The 20,644-nt window shown below is 55.1% G+C and overlaps 6 protein-coding genes across 6 annotated transcripts; 3 read left to right on the forward strand and 3 right to left on the reverse strand.

The window, feature by feature from the left end:
• Positions 1-21: 21 nt before the first annotated feature.
• Positions 22-1,307, forward strand: PG998_003127 (uncharacterized protein; the record flags this gene model as incomplete). Its single annotated transcript, XM_066869945.1, has 4 exons — positions 22-156; positions 226-306; positions 406-639; positions 696-1,307. 4 exons carry the CDS (start codon positions 22-24, stop codon positions 1,305-1,307), a joined length of 1,062 nt encoding a protein of 353 aa, XP_066733695.1.
• A 419-nt stretch (positions 1,308-1,726) lies between these two features.
• Positions 1,727-3,305, reverse strand: PG998_003128 (uncharacterized protein; the record flags this gene model as incomplete). The annotated part of the gene is made up of 3 exons (XM_066869946.1): positions 1,727-1,860; positions 1,933-3,043; positions 3,114-3,305. 3 exons carry the CDS (start codon positions 3,303-3,305, stop codon positions 1,727-1,729), a joined length of 1,437 nt encoding a protein of 478 aa, XP_066733696.1.
• A 261-nt stretch (positions 3,306-3,566) lies between these two features.
• PG998_003129 (Spc97/Spc98 family protein) lies at positions 3,567-6,420 on the reverse strand (the record flags this gene model as incomplete). Its single annotated transcript, XM_066869947.1, has 2 exons — positions 3,567-5,408; positions 5,626-6,420. 2 exons carry the CDS (start codon positions 6,418-6,420, stop codon positions 3,567-3,569), a joined length of 2,637 nt encoding a protein of 878 aa, XP_066733697.1.
• A 543-nt stretch (positions 6,421-6,963) lies between these two features.
• Positions 6,964-8,092, forward strand: PG998_003130 (CT20-domain-containing protein; the record flags this gene model as incomplete). Its single annotated transcript, XM_066869948.1, has 2 exons — positions 6,964-7,198; positions 7,263-8,092. The coding sequence occupies 2 exons, from the start codon at positions 6,964-6,966 to the stop codon at positions 8,090-8,092; spliced, it is 1,065 nt and encodes a 354-aa protein (XP_066733698.1).
• Positions 8,093-9,011: 919 nt separating this feature from the next.
• On the reverse strand, positions 9,012-11,983 carry PG998_003131 (uncharacterized protein; the record flags this gene model as incomplete). Its single annotated transcript, XM_066869949.1, has 6 exons — positions 9,012-9,251; positions 9,317-9,801; positions 9,896-10,934; positions 10,994-11,655; positions 11,709-11,804; positions 11,857-11,983. The coding sequence occupies 6 exons, from the start codon at positions 11,981-11,983 to the stop codon at positions 9,012-9,014; spliced, it is 2,649 nt and encodes an 882-aa protein (XP_066733699.1).
• A 4,996-nt stretch (positions 11,984-16,979) lies between these two features.
• On the forward strand, positions 16,980-19,256 carry PG998_003132 (uncharacterized protein; the record flags this gene model as incomplete). The annotated part of the gene is made up of 1 exon (XM_066869950.1): positions 16,980-19,256. The coding sequence occupies one exon, from the start codon at positions 16,980-16,982 to the stop codon at positions 19,254-19,256; it is 2,277 nt and encodes a 758-aa protein (XP_066733700.1).
• Positions 19,257-20,644: the final 1,388 nt, after the last annotated feature.

Raw genomic sequence — 20,644 nt, forward strand, 5'->3', positions numbered from 1 at the left:
CTTGACAGAAAGCGAGTGACTATGGACTACGCAACGAGTCGAGGTCAAGACGAAGTCTCTGTCTTGGCCCGTCTGCGGGCCAGGCAGCCGTTCGACGTGCTGGACTACAAATTGCCCAGAGCCCCAGCCGGGCAAGTCGTAGGCTTTGCTGCCATGGTTAGTATACACCCAGTGACGTGCGGTTCTGGCGTGAGCATATTGGGATCACGATACTAACATCGACAGACCAAGAAGCAACACAAAGGCAAGGCCGCAAAGCAGCAAATCAACCCTCAGAAGTGCATGTGGAAGAAACTGCCTATCGAGGTATGCATTACTCACACTCCTCCTCTCCCTTTCCCACTCCCACATCCATGAGAAATAGCATAAAGACTGACATGAGCCCCCTCGCCACCCCCAAAACAGCTGCGCTACAAGATCTACGAAGAAGCCTGCTTCACGGGCCCGCACGTCACCGTCCACAGCTCGGCGGAGCAGCAGTGGGAAGGCCCCTTCCGGTTCCCGCGGCAGCTCGAGGCCCGCGCCTTCGCGCGCCTGCAGCGCGTGTGCCGGAGCATCCACGCCGACCTGCGCAGCCACCCGGTCTTCTACAAGCGCAAGCACTTCGGCTTCGACGAGCCGCAGGTGCTGCACAACTTCGTGCGGGCCTCGCCGGCGTGGGCGCGCGCGAGTGCCTGACGCATATCGACCTGGAGCCGCGCCGCGTCCTCGTCCAGCGCCGCCCGCGCCGCAACCACAACCCCGCGCGCTTCCCCGTCGGCAGCTCCTTCTCGGCGTTCCAGGCCCTGGTCGGCGCCCCCGATATCCCCGCCACCGCGCCGGACCCCGCCGGCATCCTCGCGGGGCTGCCCCAGGTCCTCCCCTGCCTCAGGCAGCTCCGCATCATCACCCCGTGGCTGACGTCGTCGTCCATCGGCGTCGTGCCCCCGGCCAAGGACACGATCCGCGAGCTCATCGAGATCCCTAACCTGCGCGACATGGTCCCCGGCAAGCACCACACCAACAACCCGTCGATGATCCCCAAGCGTGACGATTTCTCTTTCGGGTTTGTCATGTCGGTCAAGTTCCACCAAGCCGACTCTCTCTTTGGTGCTATACAGGAGGGATTGGAACAAGAAACTCAAGGAAACAAAGGCCCCCACAGGTACTGCCTCCATTGCTTCATCGCCGAGTTCCGCAATCAGCACCCGACCATCAAAAAGTACGGTGGCCGGCTCAGAAGCATATTGAAGGATGTCGAGTGGTGCGTGGGAACGAACGACATCCAGCCCTTTAAGCCCATCACAACCCAGGGAGGAGGAGTATAATGCGTGTCCAGAAAGAGTCGGGGGTTTCAGTCAATCAAGGATTGCTGCAAACTAGCAAATGGCCATTTCCCAAAGGGCCGTGTCCACGGCCAAGTTGTCTTTTGGTAGTTCATCGTTATTGGGCTTAATAATGCCACTCGTTAATAAGACCACCGTATGAAAGCCGGCATGGAAGCGGAACCGATAGTTAGTGCTTGGACGAACTGGAATGAATAGAGAGAGTTCTTTTGCAGATAGATCCTTTGGTGCATGTTCACCTTACGCAGCTTGATTGGAGACTGGTTAGGAGGAATGTATTGTTAATCCACCACTCTCGCCGCCATGGGCATCAACTTTCAATTGGGTATCTTATCTTTCTACCAGCGACCTACAACCAGACAATATGGAAGTCATCTTTCTCGTGATTTTTCGTCCTACAATTAGAACGTGTCGTCCAGAATATCGTGGTTCATCTGAACCATAGTGGGACTGTGCTCAGGGGTCGAGCCGTACTCCGGCGCAGCCCCGGCCGTCAAAAGGATATCGTCCACAATACGCTTGCTTGCCTCGCGCGCTGTTACGCAAATTATCAGTAAAAGTCTCGCTTGTAGAAACTCGAATTGGGATCTGGCTAGCAGCAACTTACCAGGTGTCTGCATCAGTTTGCTCGGCGGCAGAGCGAACTGAATCGTCTTGGGCGGGCTCATGCCGCCAAAGAACTCGTCATCCTCGTCGTCGCTGTCCCACGTGATCTCATCCGGGTCGTACTTGCCCTTGCCCTTGCCCTTGTCTTTGCCGCTGCCGTCGCCGCCGCTCCGGTACTCGGCGAACACGTCGCGCTTCTTGGCCGTGGCCGGGGTCTGCACGCTGACGCCGGGCGTGCGCGGCGCCTCGCCACTGCTACCAGCGGCGGCGGCGGCAGGCCGGCCTCGCTGACCCTTGAGCGGCGACATGGCACTATACAGGTTGGTCCGCAGGGTCGGGGCCGCCATCTCGGGCGAGCTCTGGGGGCTGTCCTGCCACAGCGCACGGCGGGTCCGGTCCTCCTCGGGCAGATCGGCACCGCCCTTGTTCGGCGTCCGCCCGCCGGTCTTGTGCGGCGTGGCCTGGATGCGGTAGTTCTTGTCCAGCAGGCGGTGCAGGAGCGGATCCTTGTTCGTGTCTTTGGTGTTGGTGCCAAACAGGTTCGTGCGCGGGCCGCCTCCTAGTGTGGGCGTCGGGGCCTCGAGCAGCGCCGACGAGTTGGGAGTCATGGACATGTCGGGCAGGCGCTCTTGCCGGAGCTGCTGTGTCGTCTCGTCCGCGTCGTCATCGGCGACACCGCCGAACAAGTCGCTCCCGGTGGTATGGTCACCCATCTTGTAATCCTCCTCCTCCTCGCCCTTGAGCTCGCGGCGCAGGTCGTCGTACGGAGACCCGAAGTTGGCGAACTGCATCTCTTGTCCCGGGCGCATGGATTTGGTCGCCGGCGGACGCGGGGTGCTACCCGTTAGCGTGCCGTCGTCCAGCAACGAGTCCTCGATCTCGCGGTGGCGGTGTTGGGTTTGCTGCTGCTGCTGCTGCTGCTCGTGGAAGGTCGACTGGTCGTCGTCGGCCATGGATTGGCCGGTCTGGTCAGCATAGCCGCCGTCCGACGTGGTCGTCGTATCTTCCAGACGCGTGGTCTGGTCGGCGGTCGTCGTGTCTCCCTCGTTGGCCAGCTCTTCGTAGCCCGAGAGGGAAACGTTGGCCGAGGCTTCGAAGAATTGCTTCCAGAACTAGATGGAAAAACCATTAGCCATGTGGGCGTCAAACTATCAATGTTTGTGAGGGGTTGCGCATTCGTACCTTGGAAGCTTCCCAGACATTTTTGGAGTGCTCGCCGTACTGTTCGACCAAGGGCAGAATGCTGGTCGTGACGATGCGGTGTGCTTTGCTGAAGTTGTGGTCGATTTCTTGTAGGGTTAGGGTGATGGACTGTTCGAGCTTCTCGAGCTCCTCGGTCAAGGTCAAGTTTCTCGAAGGGCCCGGGACAGACATGGCGGGCTATGTATGGTTGAGTGATTGCAGGAGGAGTTTGGAGCAAGACGGAGGGCGAATTCAAGCCTCTACAGTATCTTGGGTTTACTGTTGTATTGATTGTTGGTGGGGTCCCTGGATCTTGATGGGGCGCGCCCTGGTCTGTCTGTTAACGCGATGCGGGGTTGCCAAGTCACCAAGTCAATAAAGTGTCTTCCAAGTATTCAGGGGTTGGACACGTGAATTTGATATTATTCCATTGGGTATCATTGATGCGCCTATCTACAGAAACTTCATATTCTTGACTCCTCCGTAGTAACCCGACATCTCTAGCTGCAGAAGTAACTGGTCTACGCTGCTTTCCTCTCTCACGGCCCCCTTTCCCTCATCACCCGCCGTCTCATTCTTCGTTGGTCTAGTAACTGGGCCTCCCTTCTCCGTCATACCCCGACACACAGTGATAAACACATCGACCTTTCTCTTGAAGGCGTTGTATAGCTCCACCTCCGAAGGCTCGTCTGCTTGCTGTTGCGCTTGGCCCGAAGCCAGCTGCTGCGCGCGCTTGGCGAAGGTGAGGATGAGAGTAAATATGCCCTCGAGCAGTTTGAGCACTGGCTGTTGGCGTTTTCGTAGCATGAGTGTATGCATTATGTCGTCGAGAACCTCTTCATGAAGCTCGCGCAGTTCATCGGGACTAATGATGTGGCCTGCGCTGCGATCGCCGAGATTCTTCTCGACCTGGCCCAACCGCTCTTCGAAAGACTTCCAACGAAGATTAATGCCCGTATCGAAGAAGTACGCCACAACACTCGCCACAAGATGCTGCGCTTCGATGCGAAAGCGGAGAGAAGCGTTACTTGCGCCATATCGCTGCAAAGTTCGCAAGTTTGTGTCGCGGAAGAGCTCGCTCGTGATGTACAATAGTCGCAAAACTCTTACCAGCAGCTTGAAGATCCTGTCGTATTTGATCAATATGACGGGGGTGAAGATAGGAGCCAAGGGGGCTGGAGGTTTGTAGGAAAGCCGAAGAAAGTCCAATGCCTCGAGGGAGTCTGGGTTCATGCATTTTTCAATCTCTTCTTCTGAGAGATCGCGGACTGCAAAACTCAGGTCTCCTGGCATTTGCTGGCTTTTACTTGCCGATGGTCGCTTTATCGAACTCGAACGGTAGCTTTCAGACAAGAGCCCCATCAAGGCCAGTCGCATTTCTGAACTTGCGGGCGGCCAACTGTCTCGACCCCCAAGACGTAGACCCATCACGCCGCCATGTCGAGCAACGCCCGCTTGTCGCTCAGCCGTCTCCAAATCGGGGTCAAAGAGGGCATGAGAAAGCCGGCTACAAAAGAGTCCGTTGCCGAGCAGATGGAACTCCTTTTGCAATTGGATGTGTTCTCGGAGGTTATGTGCCTTGAATAGGAGACTCATGTACTCCCTGTTTATCAATCGTGCTTGAGCCTCCACCAATGGACCAAATGACAGCAGAGGTAAAAGCGACCAGTGTGGTGATAAAGCAACCCCTGAACCTTCTGGAAGACGTACGCTATCAAACAACCGTTCGTGAAGAAGCTGTGACAGGTGATCCGTCTCGCTGGTCGGTTGGAAAGGCAGATCCATCTGCTTCATTGAAGCCAAAAATTGGTTCTCAAGCTGCAATCCTTCTCCACCGAAAAACTGTAGCTCGTAGGCTGAACCAGGAGCAAGGCGAATAGGGACGTCGCCTTGTCCACCTGAACGAATGACCCTCACGAGGCCAGTCTCATATTCATGCACATCCTCTTGCAGTGCCTTTATAGATTTCCAGTCATAGTGCCACCGTAGCTCGGGGACCTTTATGGAATTGACGGGCTCTGCAGAGCAAAGTGGATGGGCTGGGTGGTGTGTACGCAAGAGCCTCAAGGTTCTGCCGGTTTCAAACAATTTGCGACCAACTTCTGGAGGAACAAAAGCCGGCATGCGGTCTTCGTCAAGAACATAGTCGGCTGCCTCGTTCATCTGGCCAAAGTCGTCCACAGATAGGACGTTGTCGACCTTGACGAAGCTCTTCCCTGGGCCAACCTTGCTCATAGGGTTACCGCCCTCCGGCTTGATCCCAATCCATTTTTGGAGAGAAGTCAGCCCAAGGCTCTGTGACTCTGCTCAAAATTTCCCGCATAATCTCACCAAGGAGGTCATCGCCATATTCTAATGCCTGCGTCTCCTCGAACAACCTGGAGAGCAAATGTTCGTCATTCCTTGTTTTGTTCAATCTGGACACGAGCGACCTGAAGTACGTCAGGAGAGTATGAACTGGCTGAACGAGGGACTGGAGCTGTAATAGGGACCTGATGTCCCTGGCATGGACCCCCAGCTTCGCTTGTATAGCCAGCAGCAAGCCATCGATGGCTTTGGCCAATGCTACTCTTGCTGGGGAGGGGTGGGTCCTGAAGGTGACTTGTACAAACATGGAAAAATAACGTGAGATATTGGCGCATTGTAAGCACTGCTCCTGAAGGCCTAGAAGGACTTGGACGGAAAACCCAGAGACCCGAATCTTGTCCAGGTCTGGGATGAATGAGCCTTTCTCCTCATCCCAGCTGAAGAAGATAGACGCCCTCCCAAGAGCCAGGGCCAGAAGTGACGCCGCGTAAGGGTTGGTCTCGACGAGATTGGAAGTGATGTTGTTGATCTGTAACGGATCCTTGGTCGATTGCAGCGCGGCATCATAGGCAGCAGGCCCAGCCTCGGAGAGAAAAAGGGGCTCCAATGGGGGTATTTCTGGCGGGGCGAAGCCATCCCAAGTCTTGAATTCAGGGCGTTGCAACAAAGACTCCCTCGTCTCTACCCAGGCATCGCTGAAGAAGTCAACATTGGATAGGCTGTCTTGCTCATAGTCCTCCTCTACGAGCGAATTGGAGTTGTTGTGCTCCCGACGACCAAAGTCGGGCAATCCGTCTAGAGCAGAGGGGATGCTAAAAAACTCGTCCGACTTATTGAAATGAGCAGACTCGAGACCCTCGCGGGCCCAATCCGGCAATACTTCCGACTGCACGTCGGATGCGAAGAACTCGCTCTGGGGATTTTGAGGCAGGTCTAGCCAGCGTGATGCCTTCCAGAAGTCTGGAATTGCAAAAACGTCGGCTGCATCCTCGTCCGACATATTAACGAGATGGCGTGCATGCGTATTCAATTTGGATTGGTCTCATCGTTGATGGGAATTCACATTTTGCTGATGAGCATCGTCTTCAATAACCTAGGAGCCTGACTGATGCTCTGGCGATGAGATGGGCTAAAGTGTGAGTGACGCGGCGCCTAGACGTGCCTCGTGGTTTCCCCACGGGCCCACTAACTATTAGCCTCAGCCGCTGTACCTGTAGCTGTACCTGCCAGGCTGCACAGGCTGTGACGGCTTAAGCGATAAGATAAAAGATCGGCAGGGACGACCTGGAGGGACGCTCTCTAGCTCTTGTACTGCATCCAAGCTCCAGTTACGAAGCTTCAAGTTTGTTTTTACGTCCAACCCTTCTGGCATCATAACTACACTTTGGCAACAAGGCAGATTTTACAAAGCTTTGGGACCTCCGGCAAGGCATTTATTTTCTCATAGCAAACATTCAATACAGTCTTCCTTCATCGCCACCCCGAATTGACCTAATTGTCGCATTGCTGTCCAGAGCAACAAGGGAAGCTTGCCACCGCCACCATGCCTCCCAAACGTAAGAATCGGAGCAGTCTGGCAAGCGCCTCGACGCCCAAGACACCAACTCCTGCGGCCGACGACAGTGCCATGGAGGTCGACACACCACAGGATACAGACACACCGAGAGCCGCCGACACACCCGTCACGTCTCAGCCCAGCCAGCCCGCGCCCCGCGACGCATGGACCGACGACCAGGTGGCTTCCTTATTGAAGGCTATTATCCGTTGGAAACCAACTGGTCAGTCGGCACAACAAGTGGAACTGTTTGTCCCGTAGACTGCTGCTTACCTGTTTGCCTGTAGGAATGCACAAGCACTTCCGAGTAATAGCTATCTCGGAGCATCTGCACAACCACGGTATCAAACCCGAAGTACACACCCATACGAAAATCCCCGGTATCTGGGCCAAGCTGAGCCAGCTCTACAACCTCAAGGCCATCGACGAGCGAGATAACGGCTTTGCATTTGGTGAAGATGACCCAGAGGCGCCGTGGAAGAACTACAAGGAGTTCGGCTTGCCCGCCGAGCTCCAGGAGCGCATGTTCGCGCGCCGCTTAAAAACCCCCAGCGAGGCACCCTCGTCGCCGCCCTCGTTCAATTGGGAAGAGGAGCTCAAAGCCGGTCCATCATCCTCCGCATCGGGAACTAAGAAACGCAAACGGCGGACCACGGGCGCCGGCGGGGACGATTCCAGCGTTGCCGGCAGCGCGGTTAAGACTCGCTCTAGTACAGTCGAGGACACCGAAGAAGACACCCCCTTGCGCAGTAGTCCTGTCACGAAGAGCGCCCGAGGTGCTAGGAGCCAGAGGCGGTCCGCCGCCAAGGCCAAGGCCGAGAGCACGGAGCCCGAGGACAATGACAACGAGAGCGAAGGCGGAGAAGGGGAAGAAGAAGAGCGTGACGAAGATGACGACGAAGAGGAGGAGGAAGAACAAGAAGATGGGGATGATGAGAATGCCGAGGAGGAAGAGCAAGAAGAGAGTGGGGCTGAAGAGGCTGCAACTCCCGCTTCCTCTACGACTAGATCTACAAGAGGAGGCGCAAGGGGCAGAGGTGCTTCTAGGGGGAAGACGACATCGGCACGCGGGCGTGGTAGAGGACGCGGGCGTGGACGTGGACGAGGCCGCGGATGAGAGAAGACGGACCTTCGAAACGCTGATGCGCCTTGACCTAAGCCCTTCTCTTGTAAAGAGAGGCCATGCTTTTGCAAAACTGTACAATGACAGAATTGCGATTAATTCTTGCACAGTTTACAAGTATCGACAGGGAAACCGGATACATAATCACCTTCGTCGCTCATTTCACAACAAAAGCCACCCAAGGATCCTGCGGATTGAGTGTCCACGACATTACACGCGGGATGAAGACCCAATAGGCCACGGGTTGCATGATACTGTTGTCAAGAATCTGATACTGGGCATTGAGGAAGGCCATCTGGTATCACAGCGATCAGCAACCTAGAAGTAGCTGAAGCCTCTGAAATGGGCGGAGGATAATATTAATAGAACATGCCTTGATACGTTGCATTCATTCAGCACGTTATTGTAGGAATCATGTGCATTTAAAAGACAAAATCCAGGTCAAATGACTTCTGATGGAACTCTTCCTTGACTCTCACTCTCCTGTGTGCCATTGCGAACTACCTCGTACGTACATAATGTAGTATGCATGCATGTCATAAAGACTGTGACTATCGAGCCCAGACCGATCCCCATCCCACCCTACCTGCGCTATCTATATACATTAAAGGAGACGACTTCGTTCCCGTTTCCCCTCTTCTCGAGTCTATTCCAACCAAAGTGAGGGTGTTGTTCCTCGTCGTTAGATGGATTACATTATCTTAATGACCCTTTTTGTTGATATGGAACGGACATGGGGAAAACTACCTAAAAAGGATTACACGCCATGGTATCATCATATACTTGCTTGCTTGCTTGTCTGCCTTGCCTCGTTTGTTCAACGCCATTTTCCAAAATACACTCCCTCACTCACCTCCCCCTTAACCCCTTTCATCACCGCTGCTGATCCTGATGCCTCGCCTTATCCCCTAAATCATCCACACTCTCTAAGAAAGCGCTCCTCCGCAAATTGCCCTGCGGCGGCGGCGGCGAGGGCGAGGCCTGCTGCCTCACCGTGCCCGCCAACGTCGGCGCCGCGGGCGTCAGGCTCCGCCCCACGTGCGTCTGGTGCGGATGCGGAGTGCGGCTGCAGGCTCACGTAGTCGGCCGCGTGCCTCTCGTCGGTGCTGGGCGGGCTCACGGCCACCGGGTCCGGCGACGGCGACGGGAACCCCTGACGGAGGCCCGACATCATGTCGTCGTCGAGCGTGCCCCCTCCTGCAGCGGGCTCATGAGCACCGGGTCCGGCGACGGCGCGGCGTTGCGCGCGTCGCCCGCCGTCGAGCCCACGCCGATCGAGCTCACGCTCGCGTCGCTCGTGTTGCGCAGGTGCGCCGCTTCGCGCGACAGGTTCGACACGTCGCTCGTCACGCGCGCGCCGGGTGCGGGGCGCGGGGACGACGGCTGCGACGGGCGGCGATTCCCCTGCGAACTCGTTGCCGCGGCAGTGGCCCCAGCGGCGGCCGCACCGGCCGCCGCGCCGCCGGGACCGCCTAGGGGTGGCGAGTCGGGGCGCCCTGAGATGACGGACCCGACGCCGCGGTGGGCGGAGTGGTCCGAGACGCTGACGCTGCCGTGGTCTTGCGACACGGTGTAGCGGGACAGGGAGGAGGGGTTGGTGGGGGTCGTCGCGGAGGCGTCTGATCGTCCAAAGTGAGTGTGCTTCTGAATGACTTCTACTGGTGTCAACCCAGTGTTTTCGAGCTCGAGAGCGGGCGAGGTATCTGTTTCCGAAACATGCAGGTTAGCGTCAACAGGATCAATCAGGTGTATGTATAAGTCCGTCCTTCTCAAGGGGAAAAGGGGTGTTTTACTAACCCATTAACTCTACAAGAGGCGTGTCTGGCATTTCGCTTGCAAACGCCGGCGGCGGCTGCAGGTGACCATGTTGGTGGTGCTGCCCGTAGCCGAGCGTCTGCGCATGCGGCGGCGGCATGGCCCCCATGTTGCGCTCCGTGTCGTCGAGCCCGGGGGTGTCGTCCGAGGTGGTGACGGTCGGGGCCTTGCCGCCGTTGCTGTCCTGGCCGCGGATCCAGGAGAGGATGCGGTTGCCGTTCTCGTCCGTCTCGCGCTCGCTCATGCCGGGCTTGCGCAGGAACTTGCGGCGGCGGTACAGCATGACGAGCACGACGACGGCCGTGACAAAGACCAGCCCCAGCACCACGCCCAGCACGGGCGCGACCCACGACGGCAGCCCGCCGCCGCCCCCGTTGACGTCGGGCCGCGTGCCGTTGTAGTGGTCCGGCGTGTACGGGTAGTAGTGCGTCAGCTTCGACGTCGGGTACTTGGTCTCGAAGACCTTCTGCAGGCCCTGGTCCGACCAGCCGCTCGGCGTCGGCACCGACATGGTCGCAGAGCCCTTGAAGTCGCCGCCGATCATGAGGTGGATCATCTCGGGCACGCCGTAGTCGTGGAAGCTGGCCGGGTCGTACGAGTTCATCCACTTGCCCTCGGTCAGGTTGAAGAGCTGGATGATCTGGTTGTCCTTGAGGCAGGGGAGCGTGTTGCCGCCCTTCAGGGAGGGGTAGCCGCCGATGACCATCATCTGGTCGGGGTAGGGCGTGACGCATTTGTGGGCGGCGCGCGCGTGCTCCGTCTTTCCGGAGGCGATTTTCATCCACATGAAGGACGGAAGGGAGAGAATCCACACGTCGTCGTTGAAATCAGAATCCTCGCGCAGGCCGTCGAAACCGCCGTAGTAGTAGATGTTGTAGCTCGAATAGTCTGAAGCTACGGCCACGACTGCACAGCCACGGGTGAGTTGCCCTGGGCCTGCGATAGTAGATTGTGTGTACCACTTGCCGCTCGCAATGTCGTAAATGTCGATATTCGACATGAAAGATGGGCTCTCGAGTCTCTATAAGATAGTCAGTTTCGGATTCGAATATATACCTCAATCTGTAGTATTCAACTTACACTTTGGGCCTCGTTCTGCGAGGACATCTTTCCGTTGTTATAGTCTGGGTAAGTGACACCGCCCATCGCCACGAGAATCCCCTGGGCGCCGACAGGTACCCATACCAGTTCAGGGCTAGCTCGTCCCTTTATGCTATCCGGTAAGGTGACATTGGACCAGCTCTCGTCGTATTGGTTTGCCATGTCCAATGTGATTAGTGTGTTCGATACGTTGACGGGGTTTATCGAGTTATTCGCCTTCGGGACGTAGATGGGCCCTGCGGACGGCGAGCGCATACCGCTGAAATACCAAGCCTTGTTCTCCGACGGGCTGCTGGCAGCTCCGCCAAAGGTCACGTAGCGCGTCATGCCTTCGGGAAGCGTTTTCCTATCGAAACCTGGCTTGAAGCCCGGCTTGTCGGTTCCATAGGGACTGTAGCGACTCACAATGACCTCGTTCGCCGGCGGGTCTGAGTTCGCGCCGGATCTAGTAGTCATACCTCCGTACAGGAAGAATTCGTTGTCATTCGCCAGCATCGCGCCGTCGAGGTAGTTTGGAGCGAAACTGTTGGCAGCAGAACTGCCGCCAGTAAGTGATGTTGTGCCAAAGAGGGCACTGACGTTTTGGGAAATATTAAAGGGCCGGCTGAAGTTCAGGGTATATATTATACCAAGAGGATTGCCTGTATATATTGTTAGCCATCAGGGTAGTCTCTGGGCCAGAAAAGAGACTTGCCATCTTGTGTCGGGAGGCCATATGATCCGTCGTTCATGCCGGGGAACCACCACAGGTAACCTCCATCCATATAGACGGTATCCTTAATCGCAGCAACTATACGATATGTAAGTAAACTCGCCGACGTGCGTGGAGATGTCATACTCACCCCGTGGCGCCTGCCACTGGCACATAGTGGCATTGACTTGACCGGGAACCCATCCTGATGCTTGCGCATCCACAATCACAGCAAGGTTGGCCCCGACGGCCAACCATGCTATAGATAACCAGGACATGTTGACAGTTGTGGTTGGGAAGACCGTTTGATAAATGCGGTCACAAAGATAATTAAGAGCAAGAATAGGAGCAGGACCAAATGAGGCTCACGACATGGCACAGGGTTTGGCTCGAAGCGGGTATACCCTTGATAGAAGCGGCTCGAGGGCAATATCACGAAACAAAGAGGGTTGTGTCAATGGCTGGAATGTACTAAGGCCGCGTCTGATTAGCCGGGAGAACGTGGCCAAGAAAATGTACCACTTCGAATCGAGAAGGATCAAAGCAATAGGCACAACGGATCTGGAAAGTGGCTTCGAAGACTTCTTTGTGGGGATGGGGATGGGAGATGGCGGGAGGCCATAGATCATTCAGAGTGAGCGGCCCGATCGAACAAGGGATGGACAGTGGCAAATGCCCGCAACAAAGATTCCACAGGGCGATGATTATCGATGATGGCAGCTTCGGAGCATGTTACCCTCCAACTCAGAGAAGGCAGCCGAATCACAAATGGCAGATGTTCAATGATAATAATACGGCTGCACCGAGGATCTCTGCAGCATAGCCAAGACGAGAGAGGCTTGCAGAGGTAACATTCCTCGTGGCTCTGGCTGTCAGCTCACGTTTCTGGGACTAGCCGGATCCGATATGGCCTCAGTCCTCCCGTCTACTGCCCGGCCTTCCTGGGAGGGAACATATTAAATGGTGTGGTACCGTCTTACTCTCACAAGAGACAGGAGTCGAGGTTTTCCATGTGAGATTATAGCTTCCCTTGGCTATTTCAGGCCTCGAAGGCAGAGTCCGTATGTGGACGGCAAGACTGGTTGGTGAGAATCGGCGGTCTGGCTTGCCGAAAGCAGGCGACCACGAACCAACTCTGGTCTGGTTGTACCTGGCAAGGCACTGCATTGCACTCGAGGTGGCTCCCAGTGTTTTGTGTAACAAGGCTATTATTCTGCTGTGTCTCCCCGATATGCAGCAATGAGAGACATGGCGCTGACGGGACGGACTGCCAACGCTGACGGATGCCTGGAGGCCAGGGAAGCCGCCATTCCGGGACCAGCTGATGAAGAGCAGGGAGTTACGTGATTCACATTCTCGACCGTAACCGTGAGCCGTGGAAGGACCGTACGTTTGTCCATGTCGACATGCACCTACCCCACTCGCGAGTATACGGCACGACGACGCTCATTGGTCCAGGTTTCGCTCGACTTGCAGATGGCTGGGATGATAGAGGGTTACTTCATATAAGCCGGGTCCTTTGCTGTCTTTTCCCTACAATATCGAAATGCATCTTCCTATCACACCAGCAGACCCGAGCGCCTAGCGATAACCTTGTCATGGATGCAGGTCTCGTCCCCGCCCAGCTTGTCAGGCAAACATCATCAGTGGCAATGGCACAGACACAAGCTCAAGTGCCGGGGAGTTGAAGCGATGAAAAAAGGATTCGATTTGGATAGAAAGAGGAGGCCGTCTGAAGAGGCCCGAGAAGCCATCGAAGGCGACCTCGAAGTCTGGAAAAGTGAATCAATTCATCTACTCCATCTACTCGTAGTAACATAGCACGAGGTTACGGGCGAGGTGTTGATCAGGCTTCAGGGTCGACTACGCCCTACCCGCGGGGACACCAACGAGTCAGGTCGTTGGTAGCAGAGTATACTTCTGGTATCTTGCCCGATGGTGGCACCAGTCATGATCGCTCGTGGGTTGGCACAAACCACAAACACACACCAACATCTACTCCACCCTTCCGAACCCCGGACCATTGGCCAATCACGGAACCGGCCCTATAGAGAATTACCTTCTCGGGTCGCGCTATTGGAACACCTGCATATAACATGCAAGGTTGGTATTGGCTTGGTCAGATTTTAGTGTCACCCAGCAAGCCAGCACGTCCGAACCCAACACTGAAGAAGAACAAGCCCCGCAACCTCCCTTGCTCTCTAGGCAACTGTCACCAAGCCAGTAACCAAGCGACCGTTGCAGTAGACAGAGCTATTTTTGACCTCCTAGCCTCCTCCCTCTGCCTCCTCCGCATGCCAGCCTGATCCCTTGCTTTTTTGCTCTGGAGCTGAACCTCTCACGACGATACGGGCGTCGGGCTTTTATATGGCGTAGGTCTCGGCCCAGTGAAGCAGAAGGAAAAGAAAGCACAGAGTGAAGTGTCGTGCCGGCTATGCTGATAATTACTGCATGGCAAAGAAGTAGTACATGTACTACTAGGCAAGCAGGTAGGATGTTCCGGGAAGGCTGAGCTTCGAGAACCGGGATGCTCACCTGCAGACGACCAATATCGCCCAGCGCAGTCACCCCGCCCAAGAGACCCTTGGCGGCTTGATCTGACAATCTCACTGCTTGCCCACCAACACCAACTCCTTCTCCAAGTCTCCCCCGCTCCCAGCCTCGACCGGACAAGTCAGCCGGCAGTGGTCTGGCTTGCTTGCTGCATACACATGCCTCTTCTGTATGGAATGCGGGCATGCAGCACTCAAGCCGCCCTGGGCCCGATACGAATTTTGGGAATACTGCTCGTCTTGGCCATTATGTCACGCATGCCACCACACCCATCGAGATGGGTTCCTCTTCCTCACCTTCACTTAATTAATTTGTTCCCGTGCGAAGCGAGAGGGGAACTATCACCCTCCGAAGAGTTGATCGGTTTTCCTGCAAAGACGGACATACCCATATTTGCTAACCTTGAAAGCGACGATTATTGCCCAAAAGAAGGGCAAAGTTAAGTTTCGACTCAGAGAATGGCCTAGAATGGACAATGGGGATGACCACCTTCCCTATTCATTTACTCGCCCAATGAGATTCCATCGCGTGGCCGAGTGTGTCGTAGGTTGCCCGCCCGATACATTGTTACTTACCTACCTTTGCGCCTCGGCCTGCTCCGGTCTAGCAAATAAGAACTCTGTTCAGTTGTCGTTACGTTGGAGGCACTCGTATATTGTCCCGAAGCCTGTTCTGGATCCCGATACGAAAGTGAACTTATCTTTACGTCCCGTCTCTGGGGGATGCGCTTTCCCACTGTCACTCGACGCCACAAAGCCGCATCGTCTAGCGGCCTTGGTGCATCGATCCCGGTCCAAACTCGGATGTAATCGAGGGTGGGTATCATTGCCTGACTTATACCCAGCAAGATACATGCCCATCGTTGCCATTCCGTTCGCCGGAGTGTACAGCCATCCCACCCAACCCCCCAAACTACACATATATGAGTCCTTTTCGGCGTTGGAAGAGGCAGAGGATGTGGCTTTCTACGCGGCTAAAATATCACGATTCATTGAATCGCCAAGCTCAGGTGACCGTCTACAAGCTGGGCAAGTCTGCCCGCGGCTTACACGACATCGGCAGGGGAAACATGCCTCGGGTCTTCTGGAACAGCACGCAAGGCCGTCCTGAGACCTGATAAGTATTTTCTTGAGGGCATATACATACAACGCTCACCTTGAGACGATTCCGGGCAACATCGACAGCCAGAAGCGTTGGAGATGTATTGTCTTCTGTGAGTCGGGTCCCAAGCCTAAAGTTGTGGCATGTTGTGGCTAGCCGCTATTGGGATCCGGACCGGCTGTAAGTGGTGGTGTTCATCACATAGGAACATAGAACGTACGCCAACCCGAGGTTCCATGAGCCAGGGTGTCTGGTTACATCCTGTCCCTGTGGGTACCTTTCGTATGCAATGCTTGACGACGGAGAGCTAGCTCTGTGCAACCTTGTCCTGGTATACTTGCCGTCCAGTAAGCTATCCCCTGCAGGTTTGTTTGTACGCCATATCGCCCGGCAGCCCTATCCTCTTCTCGCTCCACCAGCTTACAAGAAGCTGAGTCCCGGCTCGGTCCCCTTCTATCCCCCTCTTGGTGTTGGTGCTTACCTTGGGACTCGACTTCGCAACCTGCTGGGTTCATCTCGTTAAAGCGTCGTCGTCAGCGGAAAACGCCTGTTTTGCGTTGGCTTGCCATCGCTTTTGTTTACTCTCTCTTTACCAGCCCCCGGCTCCCAGGACACTTGCCCCATTGGCTGCTCCGAAGCCAGTCCTTCTGCAGCGAGGCTTAGAGCTGACTCTCTCTCTCTTCGGAGAAATTCTCAAGCTCATGTGGAGAAGAGCTATATACATGTGAAGGGGCACTCGTTCCGTTGCAAGCAGGCTCTCACCCCAACATTCCTCGGTAGAGAACCTCTGGTGTATCCCTCTTTCGGTGGTATCTTATCGACATTCACTCGTTCGTTCTAAAGGGATCTTGCAAAAGGCAATTGGCATTGACTCACAAGGTCATCCATACATTCGTTGCGATGGTTGCTGGAACGCGATTCTGGGCTTTGGCGGCCTTGCCGCTTGCGGCATGCGCGAATACCGCGATAGAAGCCAGGCAGTACGGGGAGCCGCCGCAAGTTTCGACTGCAGAGACTACTACAGTGTACCAAACTATCACCTCTTGTAAGGTTGATGTTCCCTCATGCCCTGCCAGCTCGATGGTCACGAGCGTGACAAGCACGATCATCACAAGCAAGATCTCGAGCGTACCTAGCCCGACTTCAACTGTGGTATCGACTTCACCAGCTCCAACATCTGAGGCACCAGTCGATTACCCAACCTACTCCCCAACTGGCTACCCTACCCCGTCGTCGTCGGTAAAATCTAGTGCCGCGTGCCCTGCCCCTCCGAAGGAGTCTACTGTCACAGAAGTCAGCACTGTTACTATCACGTCGGTCTCTACAACTACGAAAACCAAGACGGAGACGGAGACAACTGAGCGAGTTACGTCTATAACTTGTTACGTGACTGTATACACTACGGAACGCACTACTGAACGGACTACCTTGGCCACAACTGAGACTGACACGTACGAACCCCATTGCTCGAGAACTAGAGTAGAATGCTGGCTGACTTCAATTAGGATAACCAAATCGCATCTCGTCACAAGTTTGGTAACTAAAGTATCTGTGACCACAACAAGACTTACAACCACAACAGTAAGTCAAGCCTAGCTTCCAGAAATCAAAGCAACTTATATGCTAATCTCTATACAGTCGTATCCGTACTATATCACCGTCTGTGCAGGCTCACCAACGCCAACACCAACATCACCCCCGGGCTATCCCGAGGACTCAACGACAACTACGACAGTATGGACAACTACAACTACAACAGAGGATTATGCCATGACTGCAGCTTGCACGAAAGGTTGCTACCCAGAACCGGGGCCTACTTGTGTTGTGAGCACCGAGTGGTCCACTGTAATCAAGACGGTGACAACCACGAAGCCGGTTACCGTCATCAGCACCCTGGTTTCCGTGTCTGTCTCTGCGACGACCACGACCGACAAGACCACGGCAACTGCCACAGCCACCCGGAATGTCACGGAAACCACCACGGCCACTTCCTCCATCACAACAACGTACACCACGACCTTTGCGACCACCGACTCGGTTTTCTCCACGTACACCACGATATCAGTCGTTGTCACGACCGTGCCAATCACAGTGGTGTCGACGCTTCCTGTTCCAACGACGGTGGTATCGGCAACGACAATTCCTACTACCGTGGTATCAGTCTCGACACTCCCTGGGTCTGTTACAACTCTGCCGCCGACCACAGTCGTTATCCCTCCAACTACAGTCACTCTGCCGCCAACCACAATTACGGCCTCGGGTTCTGTAACAACATTGCCTGGATCGGTAACAACCCTGCCTGGATCCGTGACCACCTTGCCCGGGTCGGTAACCACCTTGCCGGGATCCGTGACCACATTGCCAGGATTTGTCACGACGTTGCCAGGATCTGTCACGACGTTGCCGGGCTCGACTGTTATCTCGCTAGTAACAGTCACCCAAGCAGGCACGACTTCCGTCTCCACGGTAACCATCGTCGTGCCCCCAATTACTCAAACCGCAACCGTCACGACCGCCTCGTCTATCTGTGCTGCTCCCACCAACGCCCCCAACGTGCTCGTGCCCACGTACAACGTCGCCTCCAACCTGACGTGGGGCTGCGCGCCTGGCAAGATCTGCTCGCCAAGAAAGCCTCTTGGATGTGAGTTGTGGGCCGAGCCCCCGTCGAAGGAGTACGTCTGCGAGAGACAGGAAGACTGTATAGACGCGCCGACATATACGAATGTCACTTGGATGGATGACAAGCCAGGCTACTTCCCACCCAGTGATGGTTACTATAATTTGCCGCCAGCTGCTTTTGGGTTGACCTACGATATTTTCTACAAACATCCCGTCGAGGAAATATGCACCAACTCGTCCGGCCAAGAGTTTACAAGCACATACTCTACGGGCAATTGGGTGTCTCAAACTTCTATTTCACGATATACATACACATCCGCACCTTCCCAGGCAGCAATTATACCTACCTATCTGACGAAGCGTACGCCAGTCTTGCGATTGAGACAGGATCTTAAGCCCAGCAGCGATCCCACAATCCCTTCTATATGCTATGCAAACTGCAACGACGCATTCCTTGAGGTCCAGAGACTCGGTAAAGGACCACAGTTGTGCAAACAAGGTTCCGCATTCTCAGACGGCATCACTTCTTGCAACGACTGTATTGCCGCGCACAATTCAGGTGTGCCGTTTACGAATTCAGCAGTGGTGAAGAATAGTTTTGGGCAATTTCTTGATTATTGCTCATCACTGCCAGCTGCTGGTGCTATCCAATCTGGTGCCTCGTCGGCGGCCGCGGATGTGTCAAGCGTGGTAAGTCAAACGACAATCCGCCAGCGACCAACCAATCCAAACACATCTGTTATTGAGATCTCGGCCACCGAAACGACTACCACCCCATCGCCAACTTCCTCGCCGCCCACTTCTTCCTCTGCCGCTCCCTCTTCCACACCCCCGTCGTCAACCCCGACCACGGCTACGACTCCGACCACTGGCCCCAGCTCTACAGCGGCTCCAACGCCCGCGAGCAGCTCAACTGTGGTCTCGCAACCAACGACCACCAGCCCCAGTGCCAGCCCTAGTGCCAGCCCCAGTGCCAGTCCAAGCACCAGCCCTAGCGTCAGCCCCAGCGCCAGTCCCAGTACCAGTGCCGGCATCAGCAGCGGCCCAGTCACCAGTGCCAGCCCCAGCACGAGTCCCGGCAGCCCAACAAGCACAGTGGCGCCGGTGACGAGCCCCAGCACTTCGAGCACGCCCGTCGTCGTCAGCAGCTCTTCCACCGTCTCGGCAACGACGAGCGCACCTGTGACCGTGCCGACGGCCGCCGCGTCTCGCTTCGCACCATCGACAGGCACTCGATCGCTTCTGTTCACGATCCTTGCCGCGGTCTTCGCATTCTAATGCATCTATATCTAATGTTTATGAACATATTAGCTAGTGTTAATTCTCCATCACTCCTTTTACGAACTTATGATTTGGATCTATCTATCACGGTCTTTATGGTACAGCATCTCTGGGGAAATGAGGCAGCACGCATTCAGCAGGGGGACGGGGAACTCTACACACTCATTCAGGCGGGCATTTAGATAGGAAGTTTTGGGCGGGTTGCTTTTATTTCTTTTTTTTTTTCACTCATCTTGGAACATGATACCCATACGGCACGATCCTTACGAAAGAGTTACCCCCTTGCGGCGCGCACACACTTGCGTAGGAGGACGGATGGATACCCCCTTGGTTTGGCACTTCACCCTTCGCAGCATACACGAATATTTTCAAGCGAAGTCGAGTGAGGCATGAGAAAGATGAGGAGCGATGGTGATGGAGAAGTGGGCATGGATATATAAGTATACACTTCGATGTTAATTTTCTGGGCCACATCGTTTGGGGGTGTTGGCAGTTTATATAATTCAGCAGCATGATTGGGGGAGACCTGGAGCCGTTCTCAGGTTTCGGGAGTATAATAACGGCAGTGTTTGAAAGCAGCTGAGGCTAGGAGAAACGAGCCTGACAGGATTATATTACTTTGAAGAGATATTGTTTAGTTGAAAAAGAGCTTGGTGAAGTTGAAAAGCCAACACTGGCAGTCTCGCTGGGGATTCCATTGTGCATGAATGAATCTTTGCACTTGCTACGTGATGTTTATGCCTGAGTAGCAGGAATGATAGGGACATGTTCAAGGCCGTTTGACCCCTCATTGACTGACTGCCTCGTAGCGCCTCGCTCGTACAGCGTACCTAAAGTAGGTGCATGATGCAAGTGCATAGCCACACAACGAAGGGCTTGGTAATACATAGAAAGCTGCTTCTAGAAAAGAAAAGCGCGCCGCTGCAGCCCGAAAGAATGAGTCAGTCTTCTTCTCTGTTCTGTCTGTCTTATGGCGATTGTTCCCTGAAGATACGTCATTGGCTCAAGCAATAGGTACAGGTACAGGCACAGTTGGTTAGCATTGGTGGTGGGGTGATTGATGAATGGATGGAATCCACCCCCTCGACTCGACAACACACCCCATAACGTACAGAGAGCTCCAACCCGGCAACAAACACTTCTTAACCATCAACCCATCTCTCCATCCCACCTCTCCGCCACAACCACATCTTCATGGTCTGTTGATTGGACCACACACCCAAACCCGCGAATACCACGATATTTTCCTCTTTTTACCCTCGACCGCCTTTTTCTCAAGCGCTAGCAGCTTGAGAGAAAGTGCATACGGCCAAGCTGGGGAAGCGCAAGGTCTCGAACGGAGACACGCCTTTCTCCCCCAAAAGAGTCATGTCGGTAAGTTCCTC

This window comes from Apiospora kogelbergensis (genome assembly GCF_038363985.1).
Source record: "Apiospora kogelbergensis strain CBS 113332 chromosome Unknown utg000002l_segment0_segment0, whole genome shotgun sequence".
Taxonomy (NCBI): Eukaryota; Fungi; Ascomycota; class Sordariomycetes; order Amphisphaeriales; family Apiosporaceae; genus Apiospora; species Apiospora kogelbergensis.